This window comes from Sprattus sprattus (assembly GCF_963457725.1).
Source record: "Sprattus sprattus genome assembly, chromosome: 9".
Classification (NCBI taxonomy): domain Eukaryota; kingdom Metazoa; phylum Chordata; class Actinopteri; order Clupeiformes; family Clupeidae; genus Sprattus; species Sprattus sprattus.
The window spans coordinates 17101880-17120908 of NC_137928.1; the positions used below are offsets into that span (position 1 = coordinate 17101880).

At 44.5% G+C, this 19029-nt stretch overlaps 1 protein-coding gene across 1 annotated transcript in view; it reads left to right on the forward strand.

The window, feature by feature from the left end:
• Positions 1-366: 366 nt before the first annotated feature.
• myo7aa (myosin VIIAa) overlaps positions 367-19029 on the forward strand; it is a gene marked incomplete at both ends in the record, with an annotated part of 25476 nt that continues 6813 nt past the window's right edge. The window contains 32 exons of the mRNA XM_080844413.1: positions 367-471; positions 833-946; positions 1205-1357; positions 3021-3205; positions 3681-3802; positions 3926-4068; positions 4248-4361; positions 4468-4621; positions 4934-5010; positions 6377-6496; positions 6669-6811; positions 6995-7205; positions 7498-7633; positions 7828-7934; positions 9658-9795; positions 10313-10471; positions 10949-11041; positions 13033-13127; positions 13248-13332; positions 13507-13725; positions 14033-14350; positions 14535-14738; positions 15033-15209; positions 15518-15607; positions 15781-15908; positions 16216-16342; positions 16583-16702; positions 16858-17031; positions 17178-17405; positions 17720-17890; positions 18134-18251; positions 18389-18515. Coding sequence (XP_080700539.1) covers positions 367-471; positions 833-946; positions 1205-1357; positions 3021-3205; positions 3681-3802; positions 3926-4068; positions 4248-4361; positions 4468-4621; positions 4934-5010; positions 6377-6496; positions 6669-6811; positions 6995-7205; positions 7498-7633; positions 7828-7934; positions 9658-9795; positions 10313-10471; positions 10949-11041; positions 13033-13127; positions 13248-13332; positions 13507-13725; positions 14033-14350; positions 14535-14738; positions 15033-15209; positions 15518-15607; positions 15781-15908; positions 16216-16342; positions 16583-16702; positions 16858-17031; positions 17178-17405; positions 17720-17890; positions 18134-18251; positions 18389-18515 — 4655 coding nt within the window. The remainder of the gene's footprint in view (positions 472-832; positions 947-1204; positions 1358-3020; positions 3206-3680; positions 3803-3925; positions 4069-4247; positions 4362-4467; positions 4622-4933; positions 5011-6376; positions 6497-6668; positions 6812-6994; positions 7206-7497; positions 7634-7827; positions 7935-9657; positions 9796-10312; positions 10472-10948; positions 11042-13032; positions 13128-13247; positions 13333-13506; positions 13726-14032; positions 14351-14534; positions 14739-15032; positions 15210-15517; positions 15608-15780; positions 15909-16215; positions 16343-16582; positions 16703-16857; positions 17032-17177; positions 17406-17719; positions 17891-18133; positions 18252-18388; positions 18516-19029) is intronic.

The window sequence follows — 19029 nt, forward strand, 5'->3', positions numbered from 1 at the left end:
TCTGGTTTCGTCACGTAAGCCAGTGCGCTCCTGAGGAGGTCATTCAGACAGTCCAGACTGAGGCTGTTTGTGTTATTTTATTTTTAACTCCCTTACAGGACTCTCTGGAAGTTACAGTATTTTTATAATATCCTGGGCTTTTGTTGGCTGGAGGCAGAGCTGATTTTTGTGTGTGAATGTGTGTGTGTGTGTGTGTGGTCATTCATACACACAGCTGTCCACAGGAGCACATACTACTCACACACCTGCTGAGGAAGTTGCTGTGGCCAGTGGCTCGTATTAGCCCTGTAGAGTTGCCGGGCATACAAATCTGACTTTACTTGGGGTGTTGGTGATATTTATGGATAAGAGCTTGTTCTGTGGAGGATGTACAGACGACGGGATTATGTGGAACTCTATGAGCAGGACCAAGCAAAGTGGGCTCTTTTGCGGAATGTCAACACTGTGTTTAAACACTCCACTCTTTTACCGGTATGGTGTGTGTGTGTGTGTGTGTCTGTTGTGCCAAGTTTGGATGTCGGATTTTTTGTGTATCTTTGACAGCAATGTAATTGGTGATAAGCACACTCACTGTTGAAAGTATTTTTTTCTTGTATGAGAGCAACTCTGCTTTTCTATTGTCTGCCTCTGTTCAGCATCAGATTGCCTTGGAGGGATGTTAATGACTTTTGGGTTCATGTACAGTATAACTTTTGTAGCTGTTATTAAATCAGTCTTCAGATTTGTGATGTAGATTATGTAATTCCATTTTTCAGACACATCCATTCACTTCCATTGTCTGCTCATTAAAAGTAAAATTTCGCTGTTTCTCTAACATGGCTGTTTCTTCCAGGGGGACTATGTGTGGTTGGACCTCAAAACCGGCCGAGAGTTTGGGGTTCCCGTTGGAGCTGTGGTCAAGCTCTGCGACTCGGGTCAGATTCAAGTTGTGGATGATGAAGGGAATGTGAGTTACCCATCAATATCCCTTCTGACATATGAGGGCTAACAGAATATTGAAAACAGGAAATGCCTGGTCTGTGTTGTTTGTAAGCGAAATGCTTTGTTTTGTGGGTTCACCATTCCAATAAGATGCCATCTCCCTTTATTGTACGATATGTACATTTTCCCTTCTTTACTGTACAACCATTGTAGAAGATCCTGGTCTGTGTCTCCCTTGTGCCACTCCAGACTTTTTAATTGATCCATAACTGTTTTATCTTAGGAACACTGGATATCACCACAGAATGCTACTAACATCAAGCCCATGCACCCCACCTCTATCCACGGGGTGGAGGACATGATCCGTCTGGGCGACCTCAACGAGGCTGGGATTCTCCGTAACCTGCTCATCCGTTACCGGGAGCATCTGATCTATGTAAGTCTATCATCTGCTCAACAAAGTTGTTATTCTGGGTCTCTTTTAGAGATTGAAAGGGAAGCAATGATGCAACATGATATTCAAACACAGATCCATTTTGTTCCTTAAAACTGCCCATTTTAAAACTGTAAGGTTGAATTTACTCCTTTGGTGTGGGTTGTATGCTGTTTGGTTTCTAACACTGTTGGCATAGCTGCGGTATGAATCTGCCTAAATAATTTTTCTCAGATTTAAAAAGCTATTTAATGTTTTTTTTATTGTATGTATTTTCAGCTTAGGAGTATGTTTGCAAAGCCATTTGTCCATTTGCAGTCTGTCCAATTGCAGAGCACATTTCACATTGGGCAAAGTGATAGCTACTCTGTTGCGATTTTACATCTCGGCAGCATAAAATGTATTATTCATTATCAGAAGATGGAGATGTGACTTTTATTGTATCGTTGCATTCGGGTTCTGTTCAATTTAATTACAATGGTATTATTAAAAAGTCAGCTGTCCCCATAACAAGGCCCAAACTCCATTAGGAAGGATTTGTACTGGAACATTTAATAACTCTCTGCCTCCGCCCAGCTTCTCTTAAATGTCATTTATATAATCAACTCTGTCCTCCAGAGAATGTGTTTCCCCTTAGACTCTTGAACAGTGAAACTCTTAAGTGCAAGTCCCTTTTGATGCATTTGTTGTGTCTGATAATCAGCTGTCCAAAAATGCCAACCACAAACAAGACATGGCCGATTTCGAGTGCCAGTTGGCCCAGAAAAGCCAGAAAAGCTATCCTTGTTTATCTTTCTCCTTGTGTCCCTCCCTGTCTTTCTCCCTTCTCTAATTGTGGTCCTGCTACTGGTGTTCCTTTCTACCTCCCTCGCTCTGCCCCCACCCTTGTAAAGACAAACTGTGGAGGGAGGGTAAGTATGGGGCCGTCACGCACGGCTGGCCACCACCCATGTCCTCACCACTAGTGTGTATCTGCATTAGCTACTCCATTTCAACATGGCCTCAGCGCCTATGATAACAGGACACTGATACACCGCCTTTGTCAACCTAACATTTGAAAATTGATACAAAGTCCACAGCCCTGTCACCCCACCCCGTATCTATCTTTCCCTGTGCCTCTTTACCTCTCTCTATCTCTCAGCATCTTGCTCTTTTTCTCTATCTGCCTCAGTGTCTCCCCCCTCTCCAATCACCTGCTATCACCACCACTAGCTGCTGGAGCATGGGAATCATTGTGGCCGTTGAGGCAGCATGTTGATATAATACATGATAACCTAGTGACGCAATGATTTTTGCTGTTTAGTTTAGACCATTAACCCTCTGCAATAAGGATGTCAATCGCGGCACATCCACCCTAGTGCAGCATTTGTTGTCCAAGCCTACATCATTTGCATAATCTAACAGAGTGCACTCTTGAGATAAGGAGCCCCTTAGTAAGCTGGCTGTCCCTTTTTCTCTTGAGTGTTTTATACGATGATCAGAGAGGCTTGATTTGCCTCTTAAATAAGAATACGAATAAGTCATCTCTCCGCTTTGTTTAGATCCATGTTTCTAGCTGCATGCCATAAATCAACGCCGCTTTATGCCAGTTGGCACCATGCTCATCCCATACTCTGTATGCCTCTCAGCAGTTTTGGCTAACCACATCTTCCTTTCCAAACCGTAGACGTACACAGGGTCCATTCTAGTGGCAGTGAACCCATACCAGCTGCTGCCCATCTACACAGCAGATCAGATCCGTCTCTATACCAACAAGAAGATAGGGGAGATGCCTCCACACATCTTTGCCATTGCAGACAACTGTTACTTCAATATGCAGCGTAACAACAAGGACCAGTGTTGCATTATCAGGTACTTGAGCACAGACAGCTGCTTGAGAAATAACTGAATCTATTTACAGTGGCATCAAAAAGCCAGAAAGAATGCAATAATACCTATTGCACAAGAACTAACTAGCACACACCTTCTCTTTGAATCTACCTATAACTTAGCTAGAAAAATACTGCTCCTTCTGCCTGAAATAGAGGTAACCTCCAAGATGTCTCTTTATATGTCTGTGCAGATATATTTGCACCATCTCTCATTTAACACGGCTTGAAAATACTGCCCACTGCGATTTTTCCTTAGAGGAAATGCTGACCATTTAAACTTTTGGATATCTAGTCAGCAGTCATCTGTTTTTCATCTTAAATGAGTCGTGTGGTCTCTACAGTTGTGGTGATACTGTGTGGAACACTTTAAAGTAGTACCCATGCCTTATGAAATGTGTCCTGAGTTGCGATATCCATTAAGGAGTCTGTTCCACTGTTCGTTTTTATGCTGGCAGTGGGGAGTCAGGGGCTGGGAAGACTGAGAGCACCAAGCTGATCCTGCAGTTCCTGGCAGCCATCAGTGGCCAGCACTCCTGGATTGAGCAGCAGGTGCTGGAGGCCAACCCCATCCTGGAGGGTAAGACACCAGCCGCTTTCCATGGGAACTGAGAGGAAACACTGGCGTAAAGTCTACACTGCAGTACATTTTGATGATATAATGAATATGAATTAATTCTGGTCATAACACTCTGGCCTGCAGCTTTTGGGAATGCCAAGACCATCCGGAATGACAATTCTAGCCGCTTTGGAAAGTACATCGACATCCACTTTAATAAGAGAGGCGCCATTGAGGGGGCCAAGATTGAGCAGTACCTGCTGGAGAAGTCCAGAGTGTGCCGTCAGGTAACAGACATTTCATCTTTCCGCAGAGGTGGTCAAAACACAGAACACCTCTACATTTCACCTTTATAGTTTCACTGGGAGAGGATTTCATCACTTCATTCTATTGTAGCTTTTAAACTTAGCTTAAATGAGTTTACCGTTTTCTGTTCTCTGATGAATAAAGCAGTGTTTTTTCTCAGGCCAAGGATGAGAGGAACTATCACGTCTTCTACTGTATGCTGGAGGGCATGTCTCCTGAACAGAAGAAGAAACTTGGCCTCACCAAAGCCACCGACTACACCTACCTCACCATCGTAAGGACAAAAACAGCAAAGTCTCTGCATGTTCTGTGTGCATCTATTACAGTGTGATGTTTTGTCACAAATCCCCCCCAATTCATCCTCTGTTCTTCTCCTAAAGGGGAACTGCACGGTTTGTGATGGACGTAACGACCTAAAGGAGTACTCCAATATTCGCTCTGCCATGAAGGTCCTGATGTTCTCTGACACAGAGCACTGGGAAATCTCCAAACTGCTGGGTGCCATACTCCACATGGGCAATCTGCGCTACGAAGGTATGTGTGCATGTGTGTGTGTGTATGTGTGTGTGTGTGTGTGTGTGTGTGTGTGTGTGTGTGTGTGTGTGTGTGGGTGTGTGTGTGTGTGTGTGTGTGTGTGTGTTTGGTGCTCTTTCCTTTGCTCTTCCTATCCTAACTATATAAAACTTGCTTAAGCACACATAACATGTTGTTTTAATGCATCTATCAGAATTGGTGGTTGTGTTCTACATGATCCACCTTCACCAAAGATTCACCAAAGATGTCTACTAATTCCCATGGCCCTAGCTCCATAATCCTGCTAATGCTGGTGTCACTGTGTTCCCACAGCACGCACATACGACAACCTTGATGCCTGTGAGGTGGTGCGCTGCCCACACCTGAACACTGCTGCCATACTGCTGGAGGTGAGTCCCAGGGCAGCGGGACCATTAGGGCTCCACTGGTCACCAAGATGGGAGAGACTATAAACATCTATTCGATAAACATCCACGTCTCAATGCAAGGACACCTTATCACCTTCCTTTTCTGAAGCCCCTGATATCAAATGATTACCTATGATGATTTGAATTTACTCAGTCTAATGCTTCCTACCCCCATCACCTAAAAAAGGTTTACAAAAATTCAGTTTGTGTACAATCAGCATTGCCATTCTAATTATGAAAATCCCTGGTGAAGCTTTTTGTGAATGCTACTGTTGAAAGTCGCAGTTGCAGTGCCACCCTGTCTTTCCTTGAGGGTCCACACAGTCTATGGTCCTCCACAGGGAGTTCTCGCTGCTCTGTGCCTAATCATTCTCAGCACAGAGCAGGGCTCAGAGCGGCTTGCGTAATCATGACTTGCCCCATGGGTGACTCATGCGTCAATGACCAGCGTTGGGGAGTAATGGAATCTATGAAATGGTGTTACGTATTTAGAATACAAAATAGTTACTGTATTCAGATACAGTTACAATTTAGATTGGTGGTGATTAGACTACACTTATATTGATCACTCCATGGGAACACTTTTTAAATCATCATGTGTAGGCTATTCACTCTCAATTTGGGTATTGTTAGATTTGGTAGTGATATATGTGCTGAAAAAAAAACATTACTCTTGTAGGATCTTTGACATAAATGATGTTAGTAATGTTTCCTGGGTCTGTTATAATTGTCAAATAATAGTAATAATATAAGTAGTTGTTTTAACAACAACTTTCTATCAATCCTTATTGCAAAGGGGGATTGTGGGTTGTTGTTGTTGTTGTTGGTGCTGGTGGTGAGTGTGGGTGTGGGGTTGGGGGGGTTGGTGTTGGGCCTTACAACCTCAACGTAGCTCTCGACATAACCTTTAGTAAAAGACAATGCTGATGTTATCCAGTGCTGATGTAATCCAGTGTCCAAGTGGTTCAATCCAAGTTTTAGAATATGTTACTTACCTTGAGTAACCTAATGGAATACATTTCCAATGACATTTTAGTACATGTGTTACGTAGTTGAATACATTTTAAAAGTAACCCTGACACTGTCAACGACACTGTGATACATGTTGGTGACACGCAGAGCTTAATCAGGGGAATAGGATTCCGTGGCGATCCTCGTGAACCAGGTCCCGTGACAATCCTCAGTGAGGTGGATGTTGGCGCCCCCTTGTGACAGTCTGCAGAACTCAGTCTTAAGACGTGGTCAACCATAATGACCAAGCAGTGACTCAGGGCTTTGAGAGGTGTTAGTGTGTGAGGAGACATATGTCATTGGCAATGTTAGGGTAATGCGCTGTGTCGTTGTACAGGTTGATATGAAAGATGTGATGAACTGTCTGACCAGCCGAACCCTCATCACTCGCGGTGAGACCGTCTCCACCCCACTCAGCATGGAGCAGGCTCTGGATGTGCGAGATGCCTTTGTGAAGGTCAGCAAAACACGCTTCAATACTTTATCTGCCTCAATCTTACCCTCTCTTTCTTTCCTTCCCTCTCTCTTCCTCTCTCAACAGGTCTCTCTTGGTCTTTCTGTCTGTTGTTTCTACACAGCATGCCTGAATGCAATAATTGTAATGCATGTATGTCTTGCTGGTGTCATAGGGGATCTATGGGCGCTTGTTTGTGTGGATTGTGGAGAAGATAAACAATGCGATCTACAGGCCACCATCCTCTCAGCCCAAAACAGTGCGCAGATCCATTGGCCTCCTGGACATCTTTGGCTTTGAAAACTTCACTGTTAACAGGTGTGTGCCCTGAGTTATTTCATCTCTGAGATGGCTTTGACAACTGTGAAGCAACCGCCACTGCAACAGTTTGATTAGTGTTTCTAATGCCACTCTAGATGTCTGTCTTGTCCCAAAAAAAGACACCCCACACAATCTGTCTGGTTTTGACTCAGAACTCAACACGTCTCCCTGTAATTGCAGCTTTGAGCAGCTCTGCATCAACTTTGCCAACGAGAACCTGCAGCAGTTCTTTGTGCGCCACGTCTTCAAGCTGGAACAGGAGGAGTACAACCTGGAGCACATCAACTGGCAGCACATCGAGTTCACGGACAACCAGGATGCCCTAGACATGATCGCTGTCAAGCCCATGAATATAATCTCCCTCATCGACGAGGAAAGCAAGTTCCCAAAGGTACACAGTACAGGAGAGATAACACTGGGTACATTAGGCTAGGGAGGGTAGCCTAATAGGTGATGGGGCTAGTTTAAGAGTAGAGAGAAAGGAGAAGGTAAGTACGGGAGATCAGTGAGATGAAGATAAGTGCACTGTTTTGTTTCTGAAAGTTCCTGCATCACTCAGAACACAGAACATGCTCAAGAATTCTCAATAAAGACATTATTACTGGAGTGCTTTTGACCAACCGGGTCCTGATGGGTTGAGAGGATGTAAAATCTCCTACTTCCTTCTCTTTTTACCACTCCAGGGGACAGACACCACCATGTTGTACAAACTGAACCATCAGCACAAACTCAACACCAACTACATTCCTCCGAAGAACACCTACGAGACCCAATTTGGCATTCAGCACTTTGCTGGTGTGGTCTTCTATGAGACAAGAGGTTAGAGAACAAACTGAGAAACAACTGTTGTATACCTGCAAGAATGTAAGATAAGGCTTTGATATGTAGGTCATGTAAATGTTATTGGGACAGTTTAAATGACCATTTAAATGTTTTAATGCATATACTTTGATTATTTGTCTCCATTTGCAAGGCATATGTTGTATTTACAACCAACTGCATTTGTTCTGCAGGTTTCCTTGAGAAGAACAGGGACACTCTGCATGGTGACATCATCCAGCTGGTGCACTCCTCCAAAAACAAGTTCATTAAGCAAATCTTCCAGGCTGACGTTGCTATGGTAATATCCTGCTGTCCTGATAGGATCTTATCTTATAAGGCGCAGTGGGAGGCACAAATCTGCACAGACTCAGCTCTCACCTGAGGCTTTGCTAATGCAAACTCACAATGCTGAATTCGATTAGGTGTCTTCTCAGCGCATGACATGTCCAGATATATTTCCAAACCAATTACTTTTTGCGCTAAAGCTGATTACCTATTTACTTCCCTCCTTATCAAGACTTCTAGTTATTTTCTCCTATTTAAATTTCTCATAACATTTGGTGATATGCAACTAATGTGGCAGTGTGTCTCTTTCCTTTCTTTCCGCCTCTCGCTATCTTCCCTTATCAAATATGGCCCTACATAGTTTCTTTGTGGCTACGTGCCTGGTGGTACTATTGGCCATCCAGGCACCCCTCCTCTTATTAAGGTAAAAATGTTGTTTAAAATTGCTGCCATTATCACCATCCCCAACCAGTAGCCATTTCCCCTATGCCTGTGTGCCATTCTATTTGTGTTCCCCATCCAAACACGTCTATGCCATCTCTCTGTCACCTGAACAAACACTACCCTTACGCACGCAATGACATCATCTCTCTCATTCTCTCTTTCTGTCTCCTCTTCTCCAGTGGAATAAACTGAGCAGAAGATTTCGTATCATTTAACAAAGGCATTCAGTATCAACCAAATTATATCCAAATTATCTATTGGCTTATGAAGATGAGTTTTAAATTAGTATTAGTAATTTTAATGAGGCACTGATCACTAGTAACAAATAGATCATTGGCTGTGGTGTTTTGCTGAACACATTGGTCTGTTCAGCAAAAGCTTGGCGAATGTCCACCAACTCCTTTCTTAACTTCATTTCTGTACTTCATTTGCTCAGACGCATAAGAGAGGGCTTCCTGCATGGCCATTTTCCCCATGAGACATTCCCACCTAACATGCATGATTCCAGATCTCTGTACAGTACTCTGTTCTGTTCTCATGCAGTACCTTACTCCATTGTAGTTCTCCATTGTAGTACTCTTAGGCCCTCATGGCTATTCCTGTCACTGCTGCCCATGCACACCGGAAGAATTTTAACAATTTTAGCCAGCTTTTAGTCCCAAATGTTTGGTATCCATTTATAGGTGTTCTTCTATATGTGACATGGAACAGGACATGGAACAGAGTAAGGCTCTACTTGAGGGTAATTTTTATGACAAGTGGCAGCTCTATTGCAGCCTGACTGACCTGTTTTTGTTCTCTTTCCTTTAAAAAAAAAGAGGGATGAACCTTGGTCAGTTTAAGAATAAAGCACTGAGCTGCTGACGCTTCCTGTTTGAGAACGGAGGGCGCTCAGATTTAAAAAGATTAAACAGAGGAGAGAGGAGAAGAGAGGACGGGTGGTGTTTAGAGCGGGAAGAGGAAGGCCGAGGGGTAGCTGACTAGAGAGAGTGGGTGAGATTGTGTGGCGTTAGCCAGGAAGAGCTAAGCAGATCCTCCTGACCTCTGCTTCCTTCCACATTGTGACAGGGTTTGTGTACATGTGCACGTGATGTGTCACCTTTTGTGGTTATGGGTCTGTAACTGTGTGTGTGTGTCTGTCAGTGACAATGTGTTTCTGTGTGTGTGTGTGTGTGTGTGTGTGTGTGTGTGTGTGTGTGTGCGCTTGTGTGCGTTTGTGTGTGTGTGTGTGTTTGACTGTGTGTGTGTATCTTTGTGTGTTCATGTCCTCACTCTTGTTTCCTGGACCTCAGGGGGCGGAGACGAGGAAGCGCTCCCCGACTCTGAGCAGTCAGTTCAAGCGCTCTCTGGAGCTGCTGATGCGGACGCTCAGCGTGTGCCAGCCCTTCTTCGTGCGCTGCATCAAGCCCAACGAGTTCAAGAAGCCCATGGTAAGTGAGCCTACCAGGCTACCGTAGTTCTGGACGGTGGTTGCTAGGGGTTTCAGGTTGTCAGAGTAAGACGGTTAGAGTTTGCCTGTCTGAGGAAATTACTTTCAAAGAAAAGTCTGTTGTGATGTGAGGACAATGTGCTGGTCAGTTGTTTCATAATTGTAAGGTGTTTATGTGCAGTTTTGTAGTTAGTCAGTAAGACTTTGAGGTAAGATGTATGACCAGTCTGTTTGGCCACTGGTCCTTGGCCACTGGGTTTCAACATAATGAAGTTTAACGTTAGTAGTTTAGCTCAAGTTAACTGATGTTTTCCTGTGTTTAGCTGTTTGGCTCAAGTTAACTGATGTTTCCCTGTGTTTAGCTGTTTGGCTCAAGTAAACTGATTTTTCCCTGTGTTTAGCTGTTTGGCTCAAGTTAACTGATGTTTCCCTGTGTTTAGCTGTTTGGCTCAAGTAAACTGATGTTTTCCTGTGTTTAGCTGTTTGGCTCAAGTTAACTGATGTTCCCCTGTGTTTAGCTGTTTGACAGGGAGCTGTGCGTCCGGCAGCTGCGGTATTCCGGGATGATGGAGACCATCCGGATCCGTCGGGCAGGTTACCCAATTCGCTACACGTTTGTGGAATTTGTGGACCGGTACCGAGTTCTAATGCCTGGGGTGAAGCCTGCTTACAAACAGGTGAGAAACCAGTTGTCCCTTAAAGGCTGAAAGCCAGTGTGTTGTATATATGGTGTTTCAGGGCTTTATAACCTCAATTACTAAAAACTGTAGAATAAACATGTAATTACAATAAAACTATTTAACAATACTAGATTCAAAAACAAGATTCTAACTGAATAAAATAACTACTTCTGTTGAGATTAATGGACCTTAGATGTACATGAACATGTAATGTGTAATAGTATATTATCACTATTATATTTCTTTGCGAAGACTTGCTATACTTTTCTCAGTTACAGAGTTGGAGATAATGCTTATCTTTCATGAACAGTGATTGACCTGGATGATGGTTGTAAATTATGCTTGTAAATTATGCTTCTCAGCTTTGTTATTGAGTGCCCTTTAGAAGACAAAAGGTGAAAGCTGCATTCCGAGCCATTCTGTTGAGTTTCTGACATGTTTATTGCTCTTCGGCTTTCCTCTCCCCAAACCCAGGAGGACCTGAGGGGGACCTGTCAGCGGATCGCTGAGGCCGTCCTGGGAAGGGATGATGACTGGCAAATGGGAAAGACAAAGATCTTCCTCAAGGTTACTATGGAATTAGAGCTGATTTCAGGCACAACACTGACAGGATATCCATTGCTCTCATTTCTCAAAATTAAATTCCAGGGAACTCTTTGCATCAGTATTCCTCTTAAGTGGTGCTCATATTGTAGTTTCATATCTTGTCCTTTGACCTTTGTTGGTGTGAATGGAAAACATACACCAAAGATCTATGTGGAAAAACAAGTTATCAGACAGTTCAATCATGGAAATACATGACCAATGTTATTCCACACAGCAGATGTGTCAGGGGACCTTGTCAGACACGATGGTGCAATGTCAGGCAATATGGGCAGTTAAAATCTATGTTTTGATTCGTGGGATGCTGGAAAGAGAGGATTGGAGTGAAGGTCAGAGGGTCAGTTTGTTGCCACGGTTACTCTGGCAGTCAGCTCGTCTTTTATCGTAACATGCAGCCAGTGAAACAGGAAGGCCCAGAACGACAGGGATGAGGGGAGGCCAGTGCCAGCACTTCCCAACAGGAAGTAACTCCACAGCAGGAGGAGAACGAGATAATATGAAACTCTAGTTTTCACAATCTCTGTCTGATAAATATTTGTGGTATGTGGCAGACTTTAGTTTTTCAATTAGTTTTAAGGCGCATCTTTTAATTGAAGGGAATGTGATGGGAGTGGGCAGGGGTGCAACTGCCCAGTGTCAGGGGGGTATGCAGCAACAATTTTGGCGCCCCCCCCACCCCCACACACACGTTTTTTCTCTTTTCTTAAACAAATAAATAAATAAGTGTGCCAGACATCATCATGTATGGGCTTTAAATAAAAAAGGTTTATATCAGTATCAGTTTATATCAGTATATCAGCCACTGCATGCCTACCATAATGGTAATGGTACCCTATGGTGCATACAGTATATACTGTACACACACACACACACACACACACAAATATATATATATTAGTAACAATGTTAACAAATAATAAACAGTAGCAAACATTAACATTATAATGATAACCATTGCAACATAATGCCTTAATACGCAAAAGTAAGCCTACAAATGTAGTAATGAGTGCTCTTTAGTTGCTACTAAATAATAACACGCCCTGCCTTTGCACTTGCTCATTTATCTAGTATTGCACCATGCCAACAGATAGCCTGAATGTTTGACAGCACAGCTAACATGAACAGCTAATGGTAACCATGGTAACCAGAGTTACGTTTCCAGCTTCTTCTTAGTTACTGTGAATGCTACCAGGGCCCGTCTGCCACCTTATATTTACTAGTTGTTATTTTGCCTTAATAAAATTGAGATGTGTCATACATGGGATTGGTACAGTAGGGTTGAACCAAAATCTAAATGTAGCTATCATCAGCCTAATTGATGAGGCTTAAGATAGCCATAAACCCCCATTTGGCTGCTACATTTCTATGTTTGCAAACGCTAGCTAGCCTGCTAGCTAGTCTGTTAACATTATTTGCAAGCCTCCAAGCACAAACGTAAAGTCACCTTAAAACTTACCTGTTGTCTTTCACCATCCACTTATTTAATTGCTGTTGCATCCCCTGACATGTCTTCTCCTTTTCCCTCTTTCTTTTTCTGTTTTCAGCTCCCGACAGCTTTTTTGCTTTATCCATCTTCCATCCAACCAACTCACTACTCGTAGCCTAGTTCTAACTGCTTGTGTGTTCAGCGGTCAAGGCGCTCACGCTCCCTCTTCTTTGTAAAAATTCTATTATGGAATCTTAAGAGATGAGGCGCCTACTCTAGCCTGTTTAGTCCTCTAAAATGTTATATAACATTAATGAAATGCATAAATGATTTAGAAACGCACAACAGCAGCTGCATATAGAAAATTCCCCAAACATTTTTTTTTTTTTTTTTACCACCGCTTTGGCGCTCCCATGGTGCGGCGCCCCTATGCGCAGCATACAGCGCATACCCACTTTTTGCGCCACTGGGAGTGGGGATGTACTGATCTCTTCTGGTATTTGGCTGAACTGTTCTGGTATTTTCTCAGGATCATCATGACATGCTGCTGGAGATCGAGCGAGACAAGGCTATCACAGACAAGGTCATCCTCATCCAGAAGGTTGTTCGCGGCTTCAAGGACCGGTAAGAGCTAGGATGGTAGAGGACTAAATAAGCTGTTGAAGACCGTGTTTGTTTTTGGTGACCCCTGAAGTGCACCTAGCAGCCCTCTCAGGATGTCAAGTATGCTCACTCTTCTCTCAGGTCTAATTTCCTGAGAATGAGGAAGTCGGCCGTGCTGATCCAGAAGACGTGGAGGGGTTACCACTGTCGCAAGAACTATGGAGCAGTACGTCCTCCTCAGTATTACTTAAACAACCAACACTGCCAACACACTGTCTATTGTATACTGAATGGAAATATTTTTTACAGCCCCACTTTATATGAAGTGTAAAGGTTGCTTAGTATGCATTGGGACCATGTTATTATATGTGTAATGAACCCCTTTTTCCTTGTCCCTCAGATGCGTGCAGGCTTCGCTCGCCTTCAGGCTTTGTACCGCTCGCGGAAGCTCTACCAGACATACCACGTAGCTCGCCAGCGTATCACGCTCTTCCAGAGCCGTTGTCGTGGCTACCTGGTGCGTCGGGCCTTCAGGCACCGCCTCTGGGCGGTCATCACCCTCCAGGCCTACACCAGGGGCATGATCGCCCGCCGCCTCTTCAAACGCCTCAAAGGAGAGGTGAGCAGGGACCCCCACCACATCATCACACCCCACTCTCTGTCACTCCCTTTATCATCAGAGCCTGAAATGGAGCCGTAGTTACAGCTTTACCCTTTGTATTTAAATGTCATGGTGCCTTTTCCCATATTTGCAAAGGTCACAGAAGTACCTTGTTCAGGCTCCATAATCAGTCGTGCATATAAATGCATTTGCCATGCTCTTCAAAACCCTATCGGTTCAATCCTCATGAAAGTAGTTTTTTGGGGGGGATGTTCTGGATGTTTTGCAAATTTGTCTGCATTGTTTTGGTTTGTTTCTCCCGCAGTACCGGCGGCGCCTGGAGGCGGAGAAAGTGCGCCTGGCGGAGGAGGAGAAGCTGCGCTACCAGATGAGCGCCAAGCGGGCGAAGGCAGAGGCCGAGAAGATGCATCAGGAGCGTATGGCACAGCTGGCCAAGGAGGACGCCGAGCGAGAGAAGAAGGATCGCGAGGAGGCGCGCCGCAAGAAGGAGATGGTGGAACAGGTGGAGAAGGCGCGCCACGAGCCTGTCAACGACTCCGACATGGTGGATAAGATGTTCGGCTTCTTGGGCACCACCAACTCTTTCCCGGGCCAGGAAGGCCAAGCACCAGCAGGGTTTGAGGTAAATGACGAAGGAACCAATCATAAAGGGACATGAATTAGATAAGTAGCTGGAATTCCCTTTTGAAATGTAATTTTTGAAATGTAATGTAATTACATTGAATCTGCTCTGTTTTACACTATTCCTATTTTGTTCTGATGTGTGTGTGTGTGTGTGTGTTTGCGTGTCTGTGTATGTTTGACAGGATCTGGAGAGCGCCCAGAAGGAGCTGGATGAGGAGGATCTAGATGAAGCTCTCCCTCTGCCTGAGGATGATCTGGATGATTTATCTGAATACAAATTTGCCAAGTTTGCTGCCACTTACTTCCAGGGCGCCACCACGTACACATACGTGCGCCGTCCCCTGAAACAGCCCCTCCTCTTCCATGAGGACGAGGGTGATCAACTGGTATGTGTCTGTGTCACAGATGAAATGTCTTAGCTCAGTCCTGCATACACATCAGTGATATATCTATCCTATGCTTATTAGCATAAACTCAATTTAATACTGTTCGATTCAAAGCTCTATTGGCATGACCATTAATGTAAAGGGTGGCTAAAGCAGAGTGCTACATGAACACAGTGATCCATGATTTAAAGGAATTTTCTTTACCTAGGCAGGAACATTTGCAAGATACATGAACACACATAACTGTGACAGACAGTTAAACAAGCTCTCGCTTTCTCTCTCTTTTTCCTCCAGGCCGCTTTAGCTGTTTGGATCACAGTGCTGAGGTTCATGGGGGATTTGCCAGAGCCCAAGTACCACACAGCCATTAGTGACGGCAGTGAGAAGATCCCAGTCATGACTAAGATCTACGAGACGCTGGGCAAGAAGACCTACAAGAGAGAACTGCAAGCCCTTCAGGGGGACGGGGAGGTAAGAGGAGAGGGGTAGGAGACTTATGGGAATAAGATGGGAGGATAAAGGGAGAGGAAAGTTAAGTTGAGTCAAATTAATGTTTGGCATTCTGGTGTAGCATTTAATGTACATTCAAAACATACCATGTGGTAGGCATTTCTTTTAACAGAGTACAAGGTACATGTTATCCTCATCTGTAGCCATCCACTCCCACATCCAGGACAGTCTTAACATGAGATACAGTTTTTAGTGGGAATGTTATGGAAACATGGTCTTAACCATTATGAGATTTATAAGGTCTTCATGTGGCCTTCTTCTCTTTCCAGAACGCTCTTATTGACACTCACAAGAGGAGCAGTGTCCGTCACAAGCTTGTGTCCCTCACTCTGAAGAAGAAGTCAAAGATTACTGAGGAGGTGAGTGTGAATACTACCATCATCTGCAAGTTTTAATTTTTCTAAACAGTTCTTCAAAACAGTTAAATAGTCACCAAGTATGTTGGTCATGGGGATGGATACAGACATATAACACATACATGTATATAAAACACATACATGTACTGTATATAAACATCACACGTTTCCTTTAGGTGACCAAGCGTCTGAATGACGGTGAGTACACAGTACATGGGAATAGCATGCTGGAGGACCGGCCCACGTCCAACCTGGAGAAGCTGCACTTCATCATCGGGAATGGCATCCTCAGGCCAGCCCTCAGGTCAGTGGGCAAACCTCACACACCAGTATTAGTGACTGACAGTTAGACCTCAGGTCAGTGAGCAAACCTCACACACTAGTATTAGTGACTGACAGTTAGACCTGTCAGTCGTTATGAGCCTCCATGGTTACAGAACTTGCCATGTAATGCCACAGCATGTTGATGTTTTAGAAAGGAACGAACTGTGTGGCACAGCTAGCTTGGTTGTCACGCAGCTGAGGCCTTTGGTGTTGTGCCTAATTCGTCTCAGTATCTCATGAGGCCTTTTGGGTGAAGCTGTGGTAACACCTCTGCACCTTGTCCACAGAGATGAGATCTACTGTCAGATCTGCAAGCAGCTGACCCAGAATCCATCCAAGAGCAGCCACGCCCGCGGCTGGATCCTCATGTCCCTCTGCGTGGGCTGCTTCTCCCCGTCAGACAAGTTTGTCAAAGTGAGTATTTCCTCTCTCATCACTTTAAACTATAAAACCTAGCAAACAATTTCCGCAAGTAGAATATCTAATTATGAAAAAATTATAGTTTTATATTTTTATGTTATACACACAATATACACACACACAACACGTTCTGCCATATTTCGTGCTTTTCCTAAAGTTGTCTGCATGTGTCCCACTGTCCCCATGCACCCTGTTTGCTGTGAGCTCATCCTTAATGTCTGTCTCACGTTTCAGTACTTGAGGAACTTCATCAACGGGGGGCCACCAGGCTACGCCCCGTATTGTGAGGAGCGTCTCAGGAGGACCTTTGTCAACGGCACCCGAACACAGCCTCCTTCCTGGCTGGAGCTGCAGGTACACTGCCTCAGGAGGCGCCCCCCACGCCCCCCACGCCCCCGGCTCTCTGCTCACCACATGAAAACTTCAGCAAGGGCTGGGCCAATCATACAATTACTCTCTTTCCCAAAATCAGCACACATTTGAACACCATCTCATTTGTCGCTTGCCAGGCCACCAAGTCTAAGAAGCCTATCATGCTTCCGGTGACGTTTATGGACGGAACGACTAAGACCCTGCTGACGGACTCAGCCACCACAGCCAGAGAGCTGTGCAACTCTCTCTCTGACAAGATCAACCTCAAAGACCGCTTTGGCTTTTCACTCTACATCGCCCTGTTCGACAAGGTACGCAAAAACACAGTCTAACCCAGTGACACTAAGGGACTAAAGCAGCGTTGAAGATTGCCTACTCATCACATATAGTTACTGACCACAAAGGTCTCTGCAATCATCCTGCCTGCTCTAGAATTCTTTGGTTCCCCTCTCTGCAGGTGTCTTCTCTGGGCAGTGGCGGAGACCACGTGATGGACGCCGTGTCCCAGTGCGAGCAGTATGCCAAGGAGCAGGGTGCCCAGGAGCGCAACGCCCCCTGGAGGCTGTTCTTCCGCAAGGAGATCTTCACCCCGTGGCACAACCCGTCCGAGGACAGTGTGGCCACCAACCTTATTTACCAGCAGGTGGTGCGAGGGGTCAAGTTCGGAGAGTACCGCTGCGATAGGGTAAGGGTTTCACTCCGAGTGTGATGCATTGTGGATCTTTGCCCATTGTTCGTGTTAATCAACAGCCACATGACAACACATTTCTGGAAATGAAGAACAAATTATCGATTTTTTTCAACAACAGTGATTTTACAGATGATCAGATTGTGGTGTTTTCAGGAGGGAATTGTTCCCGTGTTTGTTCTCTCTCCGCCTCCTTGATCTATCTCCATTGTCTGCGCTCTTGGACTTTTTCTCTGCGTTGTTCTGCCTGTTGTCCTGTCTTATCCTTCCTGCATGCTGTCTCTTCCCATGCTCCCTTTCTCTTCCTGGAGGAGGAGGACCTGGCTGAGTTGGCCTCCCAGCAGTACTACGTGGACTACGGAGCAGAGATCTTGGTGGAGCGTCTGATCAGCCTAATCCCCTCCTACATCCCAGACCGAGAGATCAGCACGGCCAAGACTGTGGAGAAGTGGGGTCACTTCATCATGGCCGCCCATAAAAAGGTGCACATCAGCTGCAGGCAAAATGCCAGCACACACTGAATACTAACTGCCCGAAAGCTGAGTCTGTTGCAGTCTGAGGAAATGTCCTCATGAATCATCAGCCTACCTTTCTTGTCTTTCTTTGTGTTTTGCCGTAATCTGAAGCCAGATTGTGAATACATTCTGTCAAAATAACAGGGCCATTTTATTGTATTCATGTTTGGAGCACCTTTAAATGGGAACTTGAACACATTCTCTCTGCAGGGCATTTATGCACAGAACAGGATGGACCCACAGAAGGTCAAAGAGGAGGTGGTGGACTTTGCTCGATACAAGTGGCCTTTGTTATTCTCAAGATTCTATGAGGCCTTTAAATTCTCAGGTAATATTTTAACCAGTGTTGTGAAGTGGGTAATGACTAAACTGGTTTGTGAACTCAGAAGAATTATTAACATGTATGCCTTTCGATATTTTACTTTCATCTGTGATGGGTGAATTCTCCTTTTTGATTTATCGTAGGCCCAAGCTTGCCTAAGAATGACGTGATAGTAGCAGTCAATTGGACTGGAGTTTACTTTGTGGATGAGCAAGAGCAAGTCCTTCTGGAACTTTCTTTCCCCGAAATCATGGCAGTCTCCAGTAGCAGGTAAAATATGTTAGCTAAAACCTATACATCACAGTTGTTTGCAATGAAATGAGTTGTTTGCTCAGAGATAATGTATTTTGTATTTTTTTAAGGTTTGTGGTGAGAAGTCATTATGTACCCGTCTGTTCTCCTCCTCTGCACTTGACACTTGACATATGTTGTCCCTGATGAAATGGCTGCAACCAGTCTTTCAAGCAGTCCATGAATATGTATGCTGTTGTTGTGGCTCAGCCTATAATGAATGCAGATACATTTCACAGCCCCTGGTGGCATGAATATGTAGTGGAGTGATAAAAGAGGGGGAAGTGGGTATTGCTCCTTGTGACAAAGATCCTTGTTATGGGCGAGTACCTTCCTTGTAGCCTTGGCTGAAAATGGGATGGATGCAAATAATGAGGAACCTCTCTGTGATTAAACCTCTTCAAGGTGATTTATATCTCTGTATGATTAGAATAAAGGCGTTTTTGACCTTTACTCATCATAGAGTAATTATCTGCCAAAGACATGAAACAAG